Consider the following 14,992-nt stretch of genomic DNA (forward strand, 5'->3'; position numbering starts at 1 on the left):
CAGGGAACGCAGTGACTCCTGTACTGACTTCACGAGGTTCCAGGTCCTCGTCTCTGTCCTGCATTGGTGGAATTATTCAGGTGTTGGCCAGCGGATTTCTACGACCGGCAGTCTGGGAATTTGATTACTTTCTTCAGGCCGTGTTTACAGATTCTCTCCAGATTTGCCCAGCAGCTGCTTCTCTCAGTCAGAAACGCTGCCATTTCTGCTCACGTAGAGGAAGATCACGAGGGCACGAGCGACACGACTTCTTTTTTGGCACGAGTTACACACATTAAGCCTAAAAATCGTATTTTCTTCGGGGGAAGGAACGCACCGTTTCCAGTAACGACGGCCGCACGCGTGTGAATACAACAGGAAAAATGCAGTTCATGCATCGCCACCGGGTCGCCAGATATTTCAGAGGAGGGCGAGAGCGAGACGGCCAGACAGAGAATGATGGAGGGTTTGTGTCGGGCCTAAAGGCTGCAGGCTCTGGACCGTCCATCCAGTCAGGAAGATGGAGGACGTTCTGAGAGGATGTTTTACCGCTTCACTCCTCTTTTGGTCTGTTGTTTTGTTTTGTTGTTCCAGCAGTGTGAGACGTCCTCGTCGTGACCGCCAGGTTTATTAATCTTTATCTGGCCGACTGAAAGACAAGAGGAGCAAGAGACAGAAGAAAAGAGAGTGATAACGAGGGAGGGAGGGAGAGAAAGAGAGAGGGAGAGGGAGAGAAGCTGAAAGGGGAAGGAAGGAGGAAACAGAGCGTCCATCTGGTTCTAATCTTCTGTTAGCTTATAAAAACACACTAATGACTGGTAGACTTTCTGTGTGTGTGTCTGTGCTTATGTGTGTATGTCTGTGTGTGTGTGTGTGTGTAAATGTCTGTGTATATGTGTGTGTGTGTGTGTGTGTCTTTAGTGTGTGTGGGGAAAAAGTCACCGCTGCAGAAAAGAAAACCCCAGAATAAATCTGACAGGATGCAGAAACAGACGAGTCACTTCCAGCAAACCAGCAGCAGTTTGACCAAAGATTGTTTCTGTTTTGAAGGATGATCTTCTCCGCTGCAGCAACAGACACATTTCATCCGTTGTTTTCTTTGTGGTTTAAATGAACACATCTTTCAGCGTGGTGACGGCGTGGCGGCGTGGGGTGAACATGTATACGTTAGCCTCTTCACACCGTGTGTTGTTACGCTGAGCGGCTGCAGACAACTCGCCCTCTGGAGCGAGAAGTCGTGGAAATTTGGTTTTAAATTATGGAAATTTGGTTAAAAGTCATGGAAATGTGGTTTAAAGTCATGGAAATGTGGTTTAAAGTCAAGGAAATTTGGTTAAAAGTCAAGGAAAAGTTACACACATAAAAGATTGAATATCCCGTTAAAGCTGTTTGATTGGCAAATATTCCGTCAACTTTATTTTTATCTTCAATTTTAATCGTGGTCATACGTGCACTTTGACCTCCGCATTCTTTGGATCAACTATCCAATGATAGAGTTTTATTTTTGTTTTAATTTTCACGATACCCACCAATCACTCCTCATCCTCTCCCCGGTGTCTCTCAGAGGGTCCAGAGTATGAGTACAGCGGCAGTGAAGAAGAGGATGACGAGGTGGCCGAGGAGGAAGGGGAGCCCAGGTAAGAAAAGCCTCTTAAAGGCCTGGACAGCGCTCCTCATGTTACGACTCACCGCGCCTCCTTTCTCTCTCTCGCAGCTCCATCGTGAACGTTCCCGGCGAGTGGACGCTGAGGCGGGAGTTCCTCCGCCTCCAGACGGAGGACCGCAACGCGGGGAGAGACGAGGGAGGAGGAGGTCAACCCAGGCAGCAGGTAGAGGTCAAGGTCACATTGTGGTCAAAAGAGGTTAAAAGTCATGGAAATTTGGTTAAAAGTAAATGAAATTTGGTCAAACGTCAACAAAATGTGGTTTGAAGTCATGGAAATTTGGTAAACCCTTGTAGTACTGTAATGATAACAGTCCGCGTGGTACTTTTTATCTTATTTATCCATAAATATGTCAAAAAAAGTCATGTAAATTTGGTTAAGTCATGAAAATGTGGTTCAAATACATGTAAATTTGGTTAAAAGTCATGAAAATTTGGTTAAAAGTCATGAAAATTTGGTTAAAAGTCATGAAAATTTGGTTGAAAGTCATATAAATGTGATTAAAAGTCATATAAATGTGGTTCAAAGTCATGTAAATGTGGTTCAAAGTCATGTAAATCCATTGGTCAAAATGTGTATGAACCCATATCACACTCATCCATTAGTCCTTTCATCCTGTTATAGTTTAAAGTGTCGTTGTCTCTCAGCGGGCCGGTTGACCTCGGGTCAGACCCGAGTCACCGTGCCATCTTTCACCTTTTTAACCACATGATTTCCCTCATTTCCTTGGCGTCGCTTGCCCGCTTCAGGCGCTGCAGCAGCACCGGCAGCAGCTGGCGGAGCAGGAGCGCTACAAGCAGCAGCTGCTGGCCGACCGGCAGAAGAGGATCCAGCAGCAGCACGAGCAGCGCCAGAAGTTAGAGGACGTGAGTGATTCCCGTTGTGCCCGTGTGTCATGGCGACGGCTGTTTGACCGCAGCTCGTTGTTGTTGAGGATGTCAGCCGAATGCCTAGAAATGTGATTAACAGTCATGGGAGCTTGGTTTAAAGTCATGGAAATTGGACGTCTATAAATATGAATTTAAATGTTGTACATTATTTCCGTTCCCAGCAGCAGAAGCGGCAGCTGGCGGACTGCGCCTTCCAGTGGGCGGAGCTCCAGGGGATGCTGTCGGGGGATGAGTCCGATCTCCACGACAGAACCAGAATGTTATTGGACGAGCAAAACCGGAGGAGCGACAGGAGACAGGTAAAAGACGTGCTTCCTGGTTCCGCTCTCTTAACGCCACGACGACACGTCCTGTTTACGCTCAGGAATTTCAGGAACGCCTTCGAGTGAACTTTCTTTAAATTGGCCACAAATGTGGATCAGACTTCTGGTGGTCAAGCGTCATTGTGAATATGAGATGTGAGCGTACAGATAACCACGGTGCCTCCTCGCCGCTGTAGAAGTTGGTTTCAGACTTCTTGCCACAGTCTCTGGGAAAACCTCTGGGTTGCACTTGTTGTCTTTTTGATTCCTCACAGTTCATTTTGTCGGTTCGCCCTCTGGTGTTTCACAGAATAATGCGGCGCAGAGATTTATTGCCTGATGCCTGAGTGCCGTCTGTGCAGGCGAACACAGCTCGGAGTCGCCGGTTGTAAAAGCACAGCAGTCGTTTCACCCATTGTCCAAGCAGAGGGATTTATTAGTGACGCTCTCGGGGGTTTAAGTTACTTCTTCCTGGTGGATTGATATACTTCACCTCCATTTCTTCAACACCTCATGAAATCCGAGTAAAACGTGTCTTTGTGCGACCTTTGTGCCACACCTGTCCCCTGCCAGTCACACCTTTTGATAGATATGTCTCCAGGTTGTTCGGGATGTGTAGTTGACGTACAGCCAAAGTTACACAATGTCTGTCTTTAACCCCCCAAAAAATACCAACAAGCTACCTGTCAGACGGTATGTGTTGTGGCAGGTGAGTGTGTGAAACGGGATGTGTGTGGGGTAAAAATCAAGGAAAGTCATTAGAATTTGGTTAAAAGTCATGGAAATTTGGTTAAAAGTCATTGAAATTTGGTTAAAAGTCATTGAAATTTAGTTAAAAGTCATTGAAATCGTGTGATGTAAAAACCTTGATAAGAAACTAACTTCTTGAGATGAGATGTGTCTCATGACTTAACATGTTCATTTCACATCTAAAGTTGAGGAATTTAATGACAGACGGGGTCCGGCTCTAGAAAAGAAGAATCATCACCTGCGCTTCGAAAGGTTTCGCACAGAAATCTTTTGTTGTTTTTTTCCTTTAATGTTGTGTTTTGAAGATGACGGAGTCGCTATAGGAGACTTTCTACTTTCATGAAACTTAATTCATCAGACAAGACTTTCGCCGATTTAGACCTTTGCTGTGATAAAAGTGTGTGTGAGGGTGAAGTCATTTCACCTATATCCCCTATATCACACTCCTTTTTTTGCTCATTAACTTGAACACGGCGGTAATGAATCCTCCCACACGCCAGCGCCTTTCAATGGTTGTACATTAACACCAGGAAGCAGATTCCTTCATGTAGAAGACGCCGTCGCTCAACACTATTAATACCTGTCCACTTACATTACATGTCTGTCGGCGTGTGTGCGTGCGTGTGTGTGTGTGTGTGTGTGTGTGTGTGTGTGTACGGAGCCACCCGTACGTCCTGTGTTCGGATCGAGTCGTTGAGTTTGTGCGCGTCTAATGGATCCATCTGACGCTTCATTACGTTTTAATGCATCTGCATTTAATTACGCGGCGTACTCGCTGAGCGCCGTGCGGCGAGATCGAGTTTTGTCAGATGGAGAAAGAGCGCCGGCTCCGGTCGCTTTCAACACGTCAGTTCAGTCACGCGGCGTGTCGGTGGGCCGAAGGCTAGAGGCATGGTTGGAAGTCAGGAAGAAGTCTGGTTGTATAGAAGTCTATGCTTCATGTGTTAAAGCTGTACTCTCTCTCTCCTGACCACCAGGGGGCGACTCCTCTGGTTGTATAGAAGTCTATGCTTCATGTGTTAAAGCTGCATTCTCTCTCCTGACCACCAGGGGGCGACTCCTGTGGTTGTATAGAAGATACAGGAGAAAATTCAAAAAGAGGTCATGATGAAATATTTAGAGTGGAGGGCGTCGGCTAAAAGCTCCACGCCATCTTGCACACTCTGAATATTTTAGCTCCCACCTCTCAGAATTCTGCTCCAGACCTCAGTGCACCCTAATTAAAGGAAGTGTGTGTGTGTGTGTGTGTGTGTGTGTGTGTGTGTGTGTGTGTGTGTGTGTGTGTGTGTGTGTGTGTGTGTGTGTGTGTGTGTCTGCAGCAGGACCAGGCAGGCAGACAGCGGTGTGCTGATGTGTCCGTCCGGCCTCTGGACCGCGCTGCAGAGCAGGTAACACATCTCCTCTCACCTCCTCAGTAACTCCTCCAGGTGGAGTTTATCCTCTGAAAGCTTCTGAGTGTGCGGGAACGCAGTGTGTGTCTGTGTGTGTATGATTCCTACACGTCTTCGGGTGTTAGTGCTGTTTTCCTCATGTGAGCTGAAGCTTCGCTGTGTTACCTGTTCACTCTGAAGGTGTGTGTGTCGGTGAAACTGTGACGTGAGGATGTTTTAATGATTGTGAGAACAGATGGACCGGAGGATCCATTCATTGGTTGTGTTGTTGTTGTTGTTGTTGTTGTTGTCATGTGTCACTCCGTCTGCATCGAGTCTCTGGTGAGAGTTTACAGCTTTTCTTTCGTGGCGGTTAACTTCTCACCTGCTCGGCTTTTAAACTGTTAGATGTTAGTGTAAAAAAAAAAGAATAACATTCAGCAAAAAACAAGCAGCAGCGCCGCTCTTAAAGGTAGAGAGAGCATCACTAGAGAAGGAGAGAGAAAGAGGGAGAGAGAGAGAGGGGTGGGGGGGATAAAGGGGGAGAAAGAGAGAGAAAAGGGGAGGAAGAACTGGAGAGAGAAAAACAAAGAAAGAGAGAGAGAGACAGAAAGGTTGAGAGGGAGTAAAAAAGAGACGAGAGAGAGAGAGAGAGAGAGAGAGAGAGAGAGAGAGAGAGAGAGAGAGAGAGAGAGAGAGAGAGAGAGAGAGAGAGAGAGAGAGAGAGAGAGAGAGAGAGAGAGAGAGAGAGAGAGTGACGACATCTCAATAAAAGCTGGAAGTCTGTAAAAAAGGTTTCAAGAAGATTTAAAGGAGACAAATAAATCTTTCATAAAGCGATAAAACAAGTTAAAAGATAATAACTCAGTATTTATTCAAGCAGATTTTATCTGCTTTGTTTCCCTGACGCTGGTCAGGAGGTCTTGACTGAGATAACATGTGCACAACACTCGCCGGCTCCGTCACTGTGTGTGTGTGTGTGTCTGCGTGTGTGTGTGTCTGCGTGTGTGTGTCTGCGTGTGTGTGCTTTACATGTGCCGCGCTGCAGAGAGCCCCAGCTCCCAACCAGCCGCTCCCGCACAAGGCCGCTCCGCGCCAGCCTCCGCCCTGCCAGCCGCGGGCCGAGCCCCGGCCTCCAGCGCAGCAGCAGCCGCACCAGCAGCCGGCGGGCAGGAGGTCCCACCGCACGCTGCCCAAGGACCAAACCCAGCTGCTGTCGCTGCAGCACGACCACAGACACCGGGAGAGAGAGCGGCAGAGGCAGCGGGAGAAGCCCGTCCAGAAGCTCGCCGCTAATAGCGGGAGTGCTGCCGCCGCCGCCGCTAACAGCCAACGCTCAGCGGTAAAGCCCCTCCTCCGCTGCCTGGCCTCCATCACCGCTTCACCGCTTCAGTCTGTCCCTTTGTCCCTCACTTTCTTTCAGCTTTGGCACTTTTTTTTTTTTACAGCTTCATGTGTTTTTTGTTGTTGTTTTTCCTCCGTGCCTATATGCACGGCGGCATGAGCAGACTCTTTGTGCAGCAGTGCGGTTCGTTCAGTGTCACACTCTCTATTCTTAGCGCGGCGGCTCAACCCACACACGGGGAACTGGAACAGGAAAGAAGATGGCCGACTACGGTTTACGATCAAAGCAAAACAGCTGCTTTTATTGTGGGAACTGAGCTGTTTTCATGTCGGGGGGCCAGCACATGTGTGTCTGACTTCTAAGAAATGGTATTCAGAAGGTTCCTGACCTTTCACCTCCGAATAATTTCGCGCAAAAGTCCGATTTGAGGAGGTTTCGCGTGTTTTTTTCAGAGTGATCCTGAAGTGCCCGCTGCAGAGACTCCTCAGTGAAATGTGGTCTGCATCACGTCCCCACAACAAAGCAGATCCCACACAGCCGCTCACAGAAGTGCAGTCAGGCTTGTTCTGCATGTCAGACGCAGACGTCCTACATGTGTTTTATGTTTTTCTAGATTGACCTCCAAGAATCCAGCCTGGCCCGGCTGCTGCTGGCGGCCGGTCTGCCCGGCCAGATGCACCCGAGGCTGGGCTCCGGCAGCAGCTCCAGTCCTTGTACTCCGGCCATGCAGAGGGCTCACCTCAGCCAGGTACACGCCTCCTCCTCCTCTTCCCTCTCTCCTGTATCTTCACACGTGTGATATATGTGTATAAATAGGAAATGACCTTCTTCTTTCCCCGCCAGAATGCCAACCTGCGCTCCAGCCGAGACGCCCCTCACAGCAGCTCCATGTCCAACATGGCCGTCTCCCCGCTGTCCCCGTTTTGCCCCGCGTCCCTGACTGACGAGGTCTTCTGGGACCCCGGGGCGCCGCCGAAGGTGAGCGGGGCGATCGAGTCCCATTAGCTGCCTTTTTACACACACACACACACACACACACACACACACAGAGGCTTTCCAGGTTTAGATGAGTCGCTGGGGGGGAAAGGCAAACGATGAAGAGACCGAAAGAGGAAGATGGCATCCCGGTCATGCCACCCGGAGAGTGGTGGAGGGAGGGTGAGCCGTGTCACATGAGGATGGCATTGTGACACACGTGATACATGTCAGGTTGTGGTCACACCGAGCTGAGGAAGCGGTGCGTTGCGGCGCGTATTAGTCTTAATGAATCCATGACTAAGATTGTAAATATTTCATCATAAAATAATTAAAATGTTGAGTATGAAAAGGCATTGAGCGCTGTGCACAATCCTATGAGTAGAGGTAATATTTTTTTCTTAGTGTGATGGATGAACTTAAAATTAGTGTTTCTAAATCACTCATTTTCTCGACGGTTCACTTTTCAGGGGGACGAAGTTCCAGCTGTCTGGATTCAAATGTTCTCACCAGCTTAACCTCACAGCTCTGATCAGACTCACAGCTCTTATTTTGAAATATGTCGCAACAGTAGACAGGAAACGACAGACAGGATGCGGGCATCTTGTCAGAATGATGACAGGTCGTCCTGCAGCTCACTTCCCGCTCAGCCGGGCGTGTCTTCCTCCTCCTCTGTAAACCGGGCTGCGTGACCCTCCAGAGGAGACCAGAGGTCAAAGGGTCACCAGCTGGTCGCTGAGAGAAGAATGAAATGTTGAAAGAAAAGGGCCGTAACTTCACACAGTTTGAACCGGTTACCGATTTCACAAAGCTGGGAAAAGAAAAACGGGGTTTTGAAAGATCGATGAGTCAGATCATGTTTCCCCACCGCGCGTGAGATTTCTGCATTTGGACATTTTGAGTTTGCAAAGCCATTTAAGTCCTTTATTGCACTCTGCTCGACACCCTTTCAGGCTCTTTTGGGGTCGCCAAAAAGCCGAGACGCCAGATCCTCGTGAAGACGAGAGCTCTCCCCAAACTCAGACTGACTGATGAGCTTCTTTCTAATCTCTCTTCTCATTGGTTCTGCTCTCAGGTGCCCGAGCGCACCACCTCCAAGTTCTACTGCCGGGAGCTGGTGATGGGACACAAGAGGGCCGCCTCAAGGTGAGACACACGGCGACACCGAAAACACGCCAAAGACACGCAATCGGGACACGGTGACGAGCTGGAGGAGTTCTAGAGTCTGTATAAACTACAATAAACACACTTAATTAAATCAAACTGCACCTCCTCTGTCACCTTTTTCACTTGTGAGTTTGCCGTCTGGAGGCAACTGTCTGAAACCTTGTTAAGGGCCAATATGTCGAGGTTATTTTTACAGGTTGTGACACTGAAGCTTAACCACACAAACACCTGTTGTTTCTTTTAGCTGTGTATTGTTCTCGCTTCTCACGTCCCTGCTCTGTTTTTAATAAACTGTTCTGAAGCACACGACCCAGTAACTTTACTTTCTCCCATGACCTCAATGTGACAATATATGTAAATGTATATAATGTTTAAAGCCCCACCGTACCGCTCCATCTAAATCTAAGCCTGTCGGCTGATCTGTTCATCAGACGCTGCGTGCTCCAGCTCGTATTGAGCACCTTCATTAAGACTTACCTCAGAGTACAGATCCACCTGAGAGGTGAGTCTTGACCGGCGTATCGGCGTTTGCTGAGCGGCCTGACGACACGACGCATCTGTCTGATGCAAGAGGAGTCTCGGCCTCAAGCGTTCTTTATCGGTCATGTATTTGGTGTTGAGCGTCACGTTCAGCTGCGTCTGCTTTACCGCGAGGAGTCCGTGTCGCTCCGCCAGAGAAGCGTCTCGGCCACGAGGAGCGTCTGATGAGCTCGGCTCGGGTGATCATTTTTCGATTAGACGGAGCTTAATGGCGAGGAAATTGGGTCAGCGTGAAGGACACGCTGAAGATGAGAACGTATAGAAGTGTATAATGCTCCTTCTGTGTGTGTGTGTGTGTGTGTGTGTGTGTGTGTGTGTGTCTCTTCCTCCACCTAGTGGCGGTCCTGTGTCCTCAGCCGATAAGAGCGGACGGCCTCATGGCGTGCCCTCCGGCGGCGGCGGCGGTCACCAAGGTGCGTGTCAACCCGAGCTCTCTAACCGCCGTCTGAACGGCAGAATCGTAGCCTGGTCAGGTCTGCTGCTAGATTTATTTTACCACTGTGTGTGTGTGTGTGTGTGTGTGTGTGTGTGTGTGTGTGTGTGTGTGTAGGCTACTTCAAGCTGGAGAGTCCTCTCCTGCAGCAGCGCCTCCAGCAGCACAGGAGGACGCAGGAGAACGCCTCCAGTGGAAACACACAAGTAACGACTAGACAAAACACTAAAAATTCAAGATAAAACTATTGTCTCTCATTCATTTGTGTCATTTAAGGTTTACTGTATGCATTTGGTTTAAAGTCATGTAAAAATGGTTGAAAGTCATGAAAATATTGTTAAAAGTTATGGAAATTTGGTTTAAAGTCATGTAAATCCATTGGTCACAATGTGTGAAAGATGAAGTCTTTCTTCTAGATGTTTGTTGTGTTTTTGTGTAATTATCTTCACCGTACCTCACACAAGTGTGTAGTTTGTTGACCCGTCTCCCCCCCTCCTCTTCTTCCCCACCTCCTCGTCTTCCTCCTCCCCCTCCCCCCTGCAGGCCGTGAGGTCGGCTCTGAGTCGCCTCCACAAGGCCGCAGAGTATTCCTCGTCCAGCGACGAGCTCGACGGCAGCAGCGACGACGACGACGAAGAGAGGAGCAGGTGAGCGTTCTCGCCCACAGAGCCGAAAACCCACACGTTGCCACAATTAGTTGCGTCATTCTGGACAACCTAAGTTGATCTTGAGAGTCTCTTCGTCTGTGCGTTTTCAAGTTCCGGCCTGTCCAACGGGAAGGGGAGATACATCCGAGGAATACCCGACGGCATCGTGCTGCAACCTCACCACAACCTCAACCAGGTGCCCTGCGCACACACACGTGAAACACACGCACACACACACACACACACACACACACACACAGGGTGCAACATGCATACTGTTAGAGGGAGCCTCTCTCTCTCTCTCTCTCTTCATCCTCTGTCTCCTAACGGCGTCCTGCAGATCTCCCGGATAGCTTCAGATGACGCCTACCTGCTGCCGGACCTCCTGCAGAAAACCACCTCGTCCTCCTCCTCCGCCGGCAGCCCTACCCACAATGCACTGGGCCAGCAGCAGCAGCAGCAGCTCAGCTACTCGCGGCTGCCCACGGCCCCCCGGTCCCCGACGCACCAGGAGCTGCACGTGAGTCCAGTAGGAGGGGAGTGTGTGTGTGTGTGTGTGTGTGTGTGTGTGTGTGTTGCTGTAGCTGCATGTGTCCAGCAGAGGGAGCTAGAGGCCCAGTTTAAGTGCATAGCTACCGCTTTGAGAAGCAAGAGGGATTTGTAGTGATGCTGTTTTAAAAGTGGAATGAAATGAGTGTGTGAAGATGTCTCCATCAAGGATTTTGAGATGTTCGGGTAAAAAAAGACAAACAATAAAAAAGGAAGCTGTTGAATAAACTTCCTTCCTCTTCCCTCGACGCTCATCATCAGGCCGTCAGCAGTCCCACCAGTAAAAACACCTCCTCCTCTTCATCCTTCCTGTCGTTCATCGACCCGAGACTGATCCCCACGTCATCGCCACCTCAGAGCCCTGGCAAGTACACACACACACACACACACACACACACACACACACAATGTAAGTAACTCAATGTGTGTTGAAGTTAGAAACTGTTTCCCAATCAATTTTGTTGTTTTTTGATGCTTTTTTTAAAAAAAATTTCATGTTTTGTTGTACGGTGCTTTTATTTTGAAGAGTAAAAAAATCAGAGTGCGCCGTTTAAGTTCATAACGGTCAATTCTGAATGTATAAAGAAAGGATTTAGCTCTCCCCTGAAGAGGAACAAGCTCTTACGTTGGTTTTTAGTGATGAAGTTAGTTTTTGTGAAGGAATAAAACACATTTAAAAATCTTCAGTTAAAGTCCAAGACCATCTGTCATCAGAGGCGTAGCTACACACAGTTTACACACACGCACGTGTACAAATACATTCATAGAAGTACTCCTGTATGCAGCGAGCTCATCGTGGCGTCTCGTCTCCTCACAGATGGGAAAGGGGAGCCGATCCGGAGGGAGAACCACAGGAAGGGCTCGGTGGTGAACGTGAACCCGACCAACATCCGCCCGCAGAGCGACACCCCGGAGATCCGCAAGTACAAGAAGAAGTTCAACACCGAGGTCCTCTGTGCCGGACTCTGGGGTTTGTAGTTTTTATTTTCAACCCGCTGACTGTGGAAGCAGTGTTGGCTCCAGACTTCCTTTTCCCTGTTTGAGTCGTTGTGTTTATTGTATGTATTTGTTCAGCAAAGTCTTGGGAAAAAATGTATCTCTGCAAAAAAAAAACCCTTTTAAAAGATATTTTGATCATAACTATGATCATCCAGATTCCCCAAAAAAGCCTCCTGGAGAGTCAATAAGACACCTTTTTGGAAAAATTAGGACCTAAAGAATCAGAATGTGCAACAAAAATCACAATAACACAAAGTCTTGGCGTGTTAGGAAGGAGTTTCAGTCAACAAACTGTTCAAAAATGAGAAAAATTACGTATTTTATGCCAAAAGCTTGTCTGAATGGGGCATGCTGGGTATAAAATGGGCAGTAGGATGCATGTACGCTGCACGTTGGGGGTTTCAGGGTGTCCTCTGCGTCCTGCAGGCGTGAACCTCTTGGTGGGGACGGAGAACGGCTTGTGGCTGCTGGACCGCAGCGGCCAGGGGAAAGTCTACTCGCTCATCAGCAGACGCAGGTTCCAGCAGATGGACGTGCTGGAAGGACTCAACGTGCTCATCACCATCTCAGGTACTGAGCTGGAGGGTCAGGACGCTGCAGCCGCTCCATGCACCAGCTGCAGCGGCTCAAAGACTGTGTGTGTGTCCGTGTGTGTGTGTCCGTGTGTGTGTGTGTGTGTAGGTAAGAAGAACAAGCTCCGGTTGTACTACTTGTCCTGGTTAAGGAATAAAATCCTCCACAACGACCCCGAGGTGGAGAAGAGACAGGGCTGGACCTCGGTGGGTGACCTGGAGGGCTGCGCTCACTACAAAGTGGGTAAGTACACACAACAAGTACACACGGGTACACACAAGTACACAAGCTGCTGCACACCAGAAGAACAATGAACCAAAAGCTTTGTTTTATTAGACATATATGAGCACCAGAGTCACGAGGTCATGACTACTTCTTCTTCTTCTTCTTCTTCTTCTTCTTCTTCTTCTGTAACAATCCCCACCCTATCTTCTTCGTCTTCTTCCTCTTCTCCTCCTCTTCTTCCTCCTCTTCTCCTCCTCCAGTGCGTTATGACAAGATAAAGTTCCTGGTGATAGCGTTGAAGAGCACAGTGGAGGTGTACGCCTGGGCCCCTAAGCCCTACCACAAGTTCATGGCTTTCAAGGTCAGTAACACTGAATGTTTTTAAACTCAGCGTCTACAAACACAAACACACTGACATCCCCTTTTATTCTGGAACATGACAGCATTCAGAGTGTGATGATGTGACATATATGCATCATATTTGTGTGCGTACACAGAATCACGCCTCATTCTAACGTATATGATCTCCTCATGGACGCTTAAACCAGCAATAAGTTATCAATCCTCCAGCTGTCCTCGCACATCTAGGACAAAAGAAGAAGAAACGTAACGGGGTCACTACCTCCACATGCACGCACACACATCCTGGCTATCAGACACACACACACACACACACACACACTCACACACACTCAGCAGAGCTGCGTCCCATTTCTTCTGGTCCTCGGTGGCTCTGAGTTATTTTCTTCCACGTCGTTTAACCCTCTCTCTCCATAAGAGGCCCGGAATAAACCTCCCGTGTGTGTGTGTGTGTGTGTGTGTGTTTGTGTGTGTGTGCGTGCAGTCGTTCAGGTCCCTGCCTCACAAGCCGCTGTCCGTTGACCTGACAGTGGAGGAAGGCCAGAGGTTGAAGGTCATCTACGGCTCCTCGTCCGGCTTCCACGCCATCGACGTGGACTCTGGGACGCCGTACGACCTCTACCTGCCCACGCACGTGAGTCTGCTCACCTGCAGGGGGCGACTCGGTGCGCCATGGATGCTTGTGTTTATGCATAGGGAGGGAGGGAGGGAGGGAGGAGGGTAAGGAGGAGGTAGGGAGGGAGGGAAGAAGGAAGGGAGGGAGGAAGTAGGTAGGGAGGGAGGGAAGAAGGAAGGAAGGTAGGAAGGAGGGAGAGAGGGAGAAAGATAGGAGGCAGGTAGGTAGGAAGTAGGTAGGAGGGAGGGAGGAAGGGAGGTAGGGAGGGAGGGAGGAAAGGAGGAAGCTAGGAGGTAGGAGGGAAGGAGGGATAGGGGAAGGGAGGGAGGTATGTAGGAGGGAGGAAGGTAGGAAGTAGGTAGGGAGGGAGGGAGGGAGAGAAGGAGGGAGGAAGGCAGGAAGGCAGGGAGGGAGCAAGGGAGGGGGGGAGGGAGGGAGGAAGGTAAGTAGGTACCAGAGCTCTCTCACTACACCCGACTGTTACCGTGTCTCTGTTCGACCACGCCTCCTCCCTCCTCTCTCAGGGAGCTCTCCTCCTCCCCTTCTTCCTCCCACTCACAGTCTCCAGGCGTCAGTCGTTGCTCTCTCTCTCCTCCCACTCGTCCTATAGCTGTCAAACACATTTTGATCTTCTCTTTCGCTTCATTTTCTCCTCAACTACAGGAGGGATTTCCATCATAGTCACGAGACACTTTGCATCATGGTTGAACACCAGAAAAGAGAACGACGACATCATCATCATCATCATCATCGGCTGCATTTCATATTAAAGCGCAGTATCACACTGAGCAGCATCCTAAAATGACTTCCAGAGTCGGCACTCGCAGGAGGTTCTTCCTCCATCGCTTCAGTGCAGCAGAGACGCTTCGTTTCCTTCATTCCAGTGCGACGAGCGTCTTCTCCGCTTCCAGTTCCCTCATTACTCACAAATAATAATAAGTCAGGTCCTGAATACTTGGCGGCAGTAGCGCGGCGGCCTTTTCCCCACAGCGTCGGGATAAAGACGCTAAGACGAATTCCTACTTCCTGGCGTCGCAGCGCTGTGAAGCGTTTTTTCCATCTCCGCCTCCGTTTGTGCAAAAATGAACTTGTTGTCTCTTTTTTAAAAGTGAACAAACCGCCCACTGCCTGCAGCCAGAGGATCCCTCTGCATGTGGGCAAGAAGCTCTGCTGCTGCTGCAGTGAGCCACGTTAGCATCCTGACGCTTCAAACACTGTTTTTAAAACAGAAGTCGACCTGCTGACGTTTGACTGAATGGATTTAAAATAAGTTTTGTTTGTGTGAAATCAAAACTTTAAATGTTCCTTCACTTTGTCGTCACATGTTGCAACAACCAGTTATTAATGTTTTAGTGTCCTCTGTCTCTCATTCATGTCCTCACAGTCTCTCTTGCTCATCCACACACACAGACATACAGACACACACAGAGACACACACACACATACAGACACACACAGAGACACAGACACACATACAGACACAGAGACACACACACACATACAGACACACACACACATACATAGACACATAGGCACACACACATACAGACACATAGAGACACACACACACACACACACAAACATTCCCCAGCCTCCCACCATGTGTGC

The 14,992-nt window shown here is 49.1% G+C and overlaps 1 protein-coding gene across 9 annotated transcripts in view; it reads left to right on the forward strand.

Moving 5' to 3' along the window:
* Window positions 1-14,992, forward strand: part of si:zfos-2326c3.2 (mitogen-activated protein kinase kinase kinase kinase 4) — a 36,003-nt gene that overhangs the window by 14,410 nt on the left and 6,601 nt on the right. For 6 of the 9 annotated variants that reach the window (XR_011077782.1, XR_011077783.1, XR_011077780.1 and 3 more), the window contains exons 11-30: window positions 1,544-1,616; window positions 1,694-1,808; window positions 2,393-2,509; window positions 2,695-2,832; window positions 4,905-4,973; window positions 6,004-6,297; window positions 6,914-7,048; window positions 7,144-7,278; window positions 8,351-8,421; window positions 9,319-9,395; window positions 9,533-9,621; window positions 9,959-10,062; window positions 10,174-10,258; window positions 10,403-10,582; window positions 10,873-10,975; window positions 11,429-11,581; window positions 12,037-12,180; window positions 12,292-12,426; window positions 12,669-12,769; window positions 13,253-13,402. Coding sequence is in view for 4 of the 9 variants with exons in the window: in XM_068581782.1 (XP_068437883.1) it covers window positions 1,544-1,616; window positions 1,694-1,808; window positions 2,393-2,509; window positions 2,695-2,832; window positions 4,905-4,973; window positions 6,004-6,297; window positions 6,914-7,048; window positions 7,144-7,278; window positions 8,351-8,421; window positions 9,319-9,395; window positions 9,533-9,621; window positions 9,959-10,062; window positions 10,174-10,258; window positions 10,403-10,582; window positions 10,873-10,975; window positions 11,429-11,581; window positions 12,037-12,180; window positions 12,292-12,426; window positions 12,669-12,769; window positions 13,253-13,402 (2,468 nt within the window). In the remaining 5 variants the exon portion in view is untranslated. The remainder of the gene's footprint in view (window positions 1-1,543; window positions 1,617-1,693; window positions 1,809-2,392; window positions 2,510-2,694; window positions 2,833-4,904; window positions 4,974-6,003; window positions 6,298-6,913; window positions 7,049-7,143; window positions 7,279-8,350; window positions 8,422-9,318; window positions 9,396-9,532; window positions 9,622-9,958; window positions 10,063-10,173; window positions 10,259-10,402; window positions 10,583-10,872; window positions 10,976-11,428; window positions 11,582-12,036; window positions 12,181-12,291; window positions 12,427-12,668; window positions 12,770-13,252; window positions 13,403-14,992) is intronic. The other 3 variants (XM_068581809.1, XM_068581820.1, XM_068581829.1) reach the window with 3 other exon arrangements.

This window comes from Clinocottus analis, unplaced genomic scaffold (genome assembly GCF_023055335.1).
Source record: "Clinocottus analis isolate CAN_PGR_092001 unplaced genomic scaffold, fCliAna1.0.p SCAF_10, whole genome shotgun sequence".
NCBI lineage: Eukaryota > Metazoa > Chordata > Actinopteri > Perciformes > Cottidae > Clinocottus > Clinocottus analis.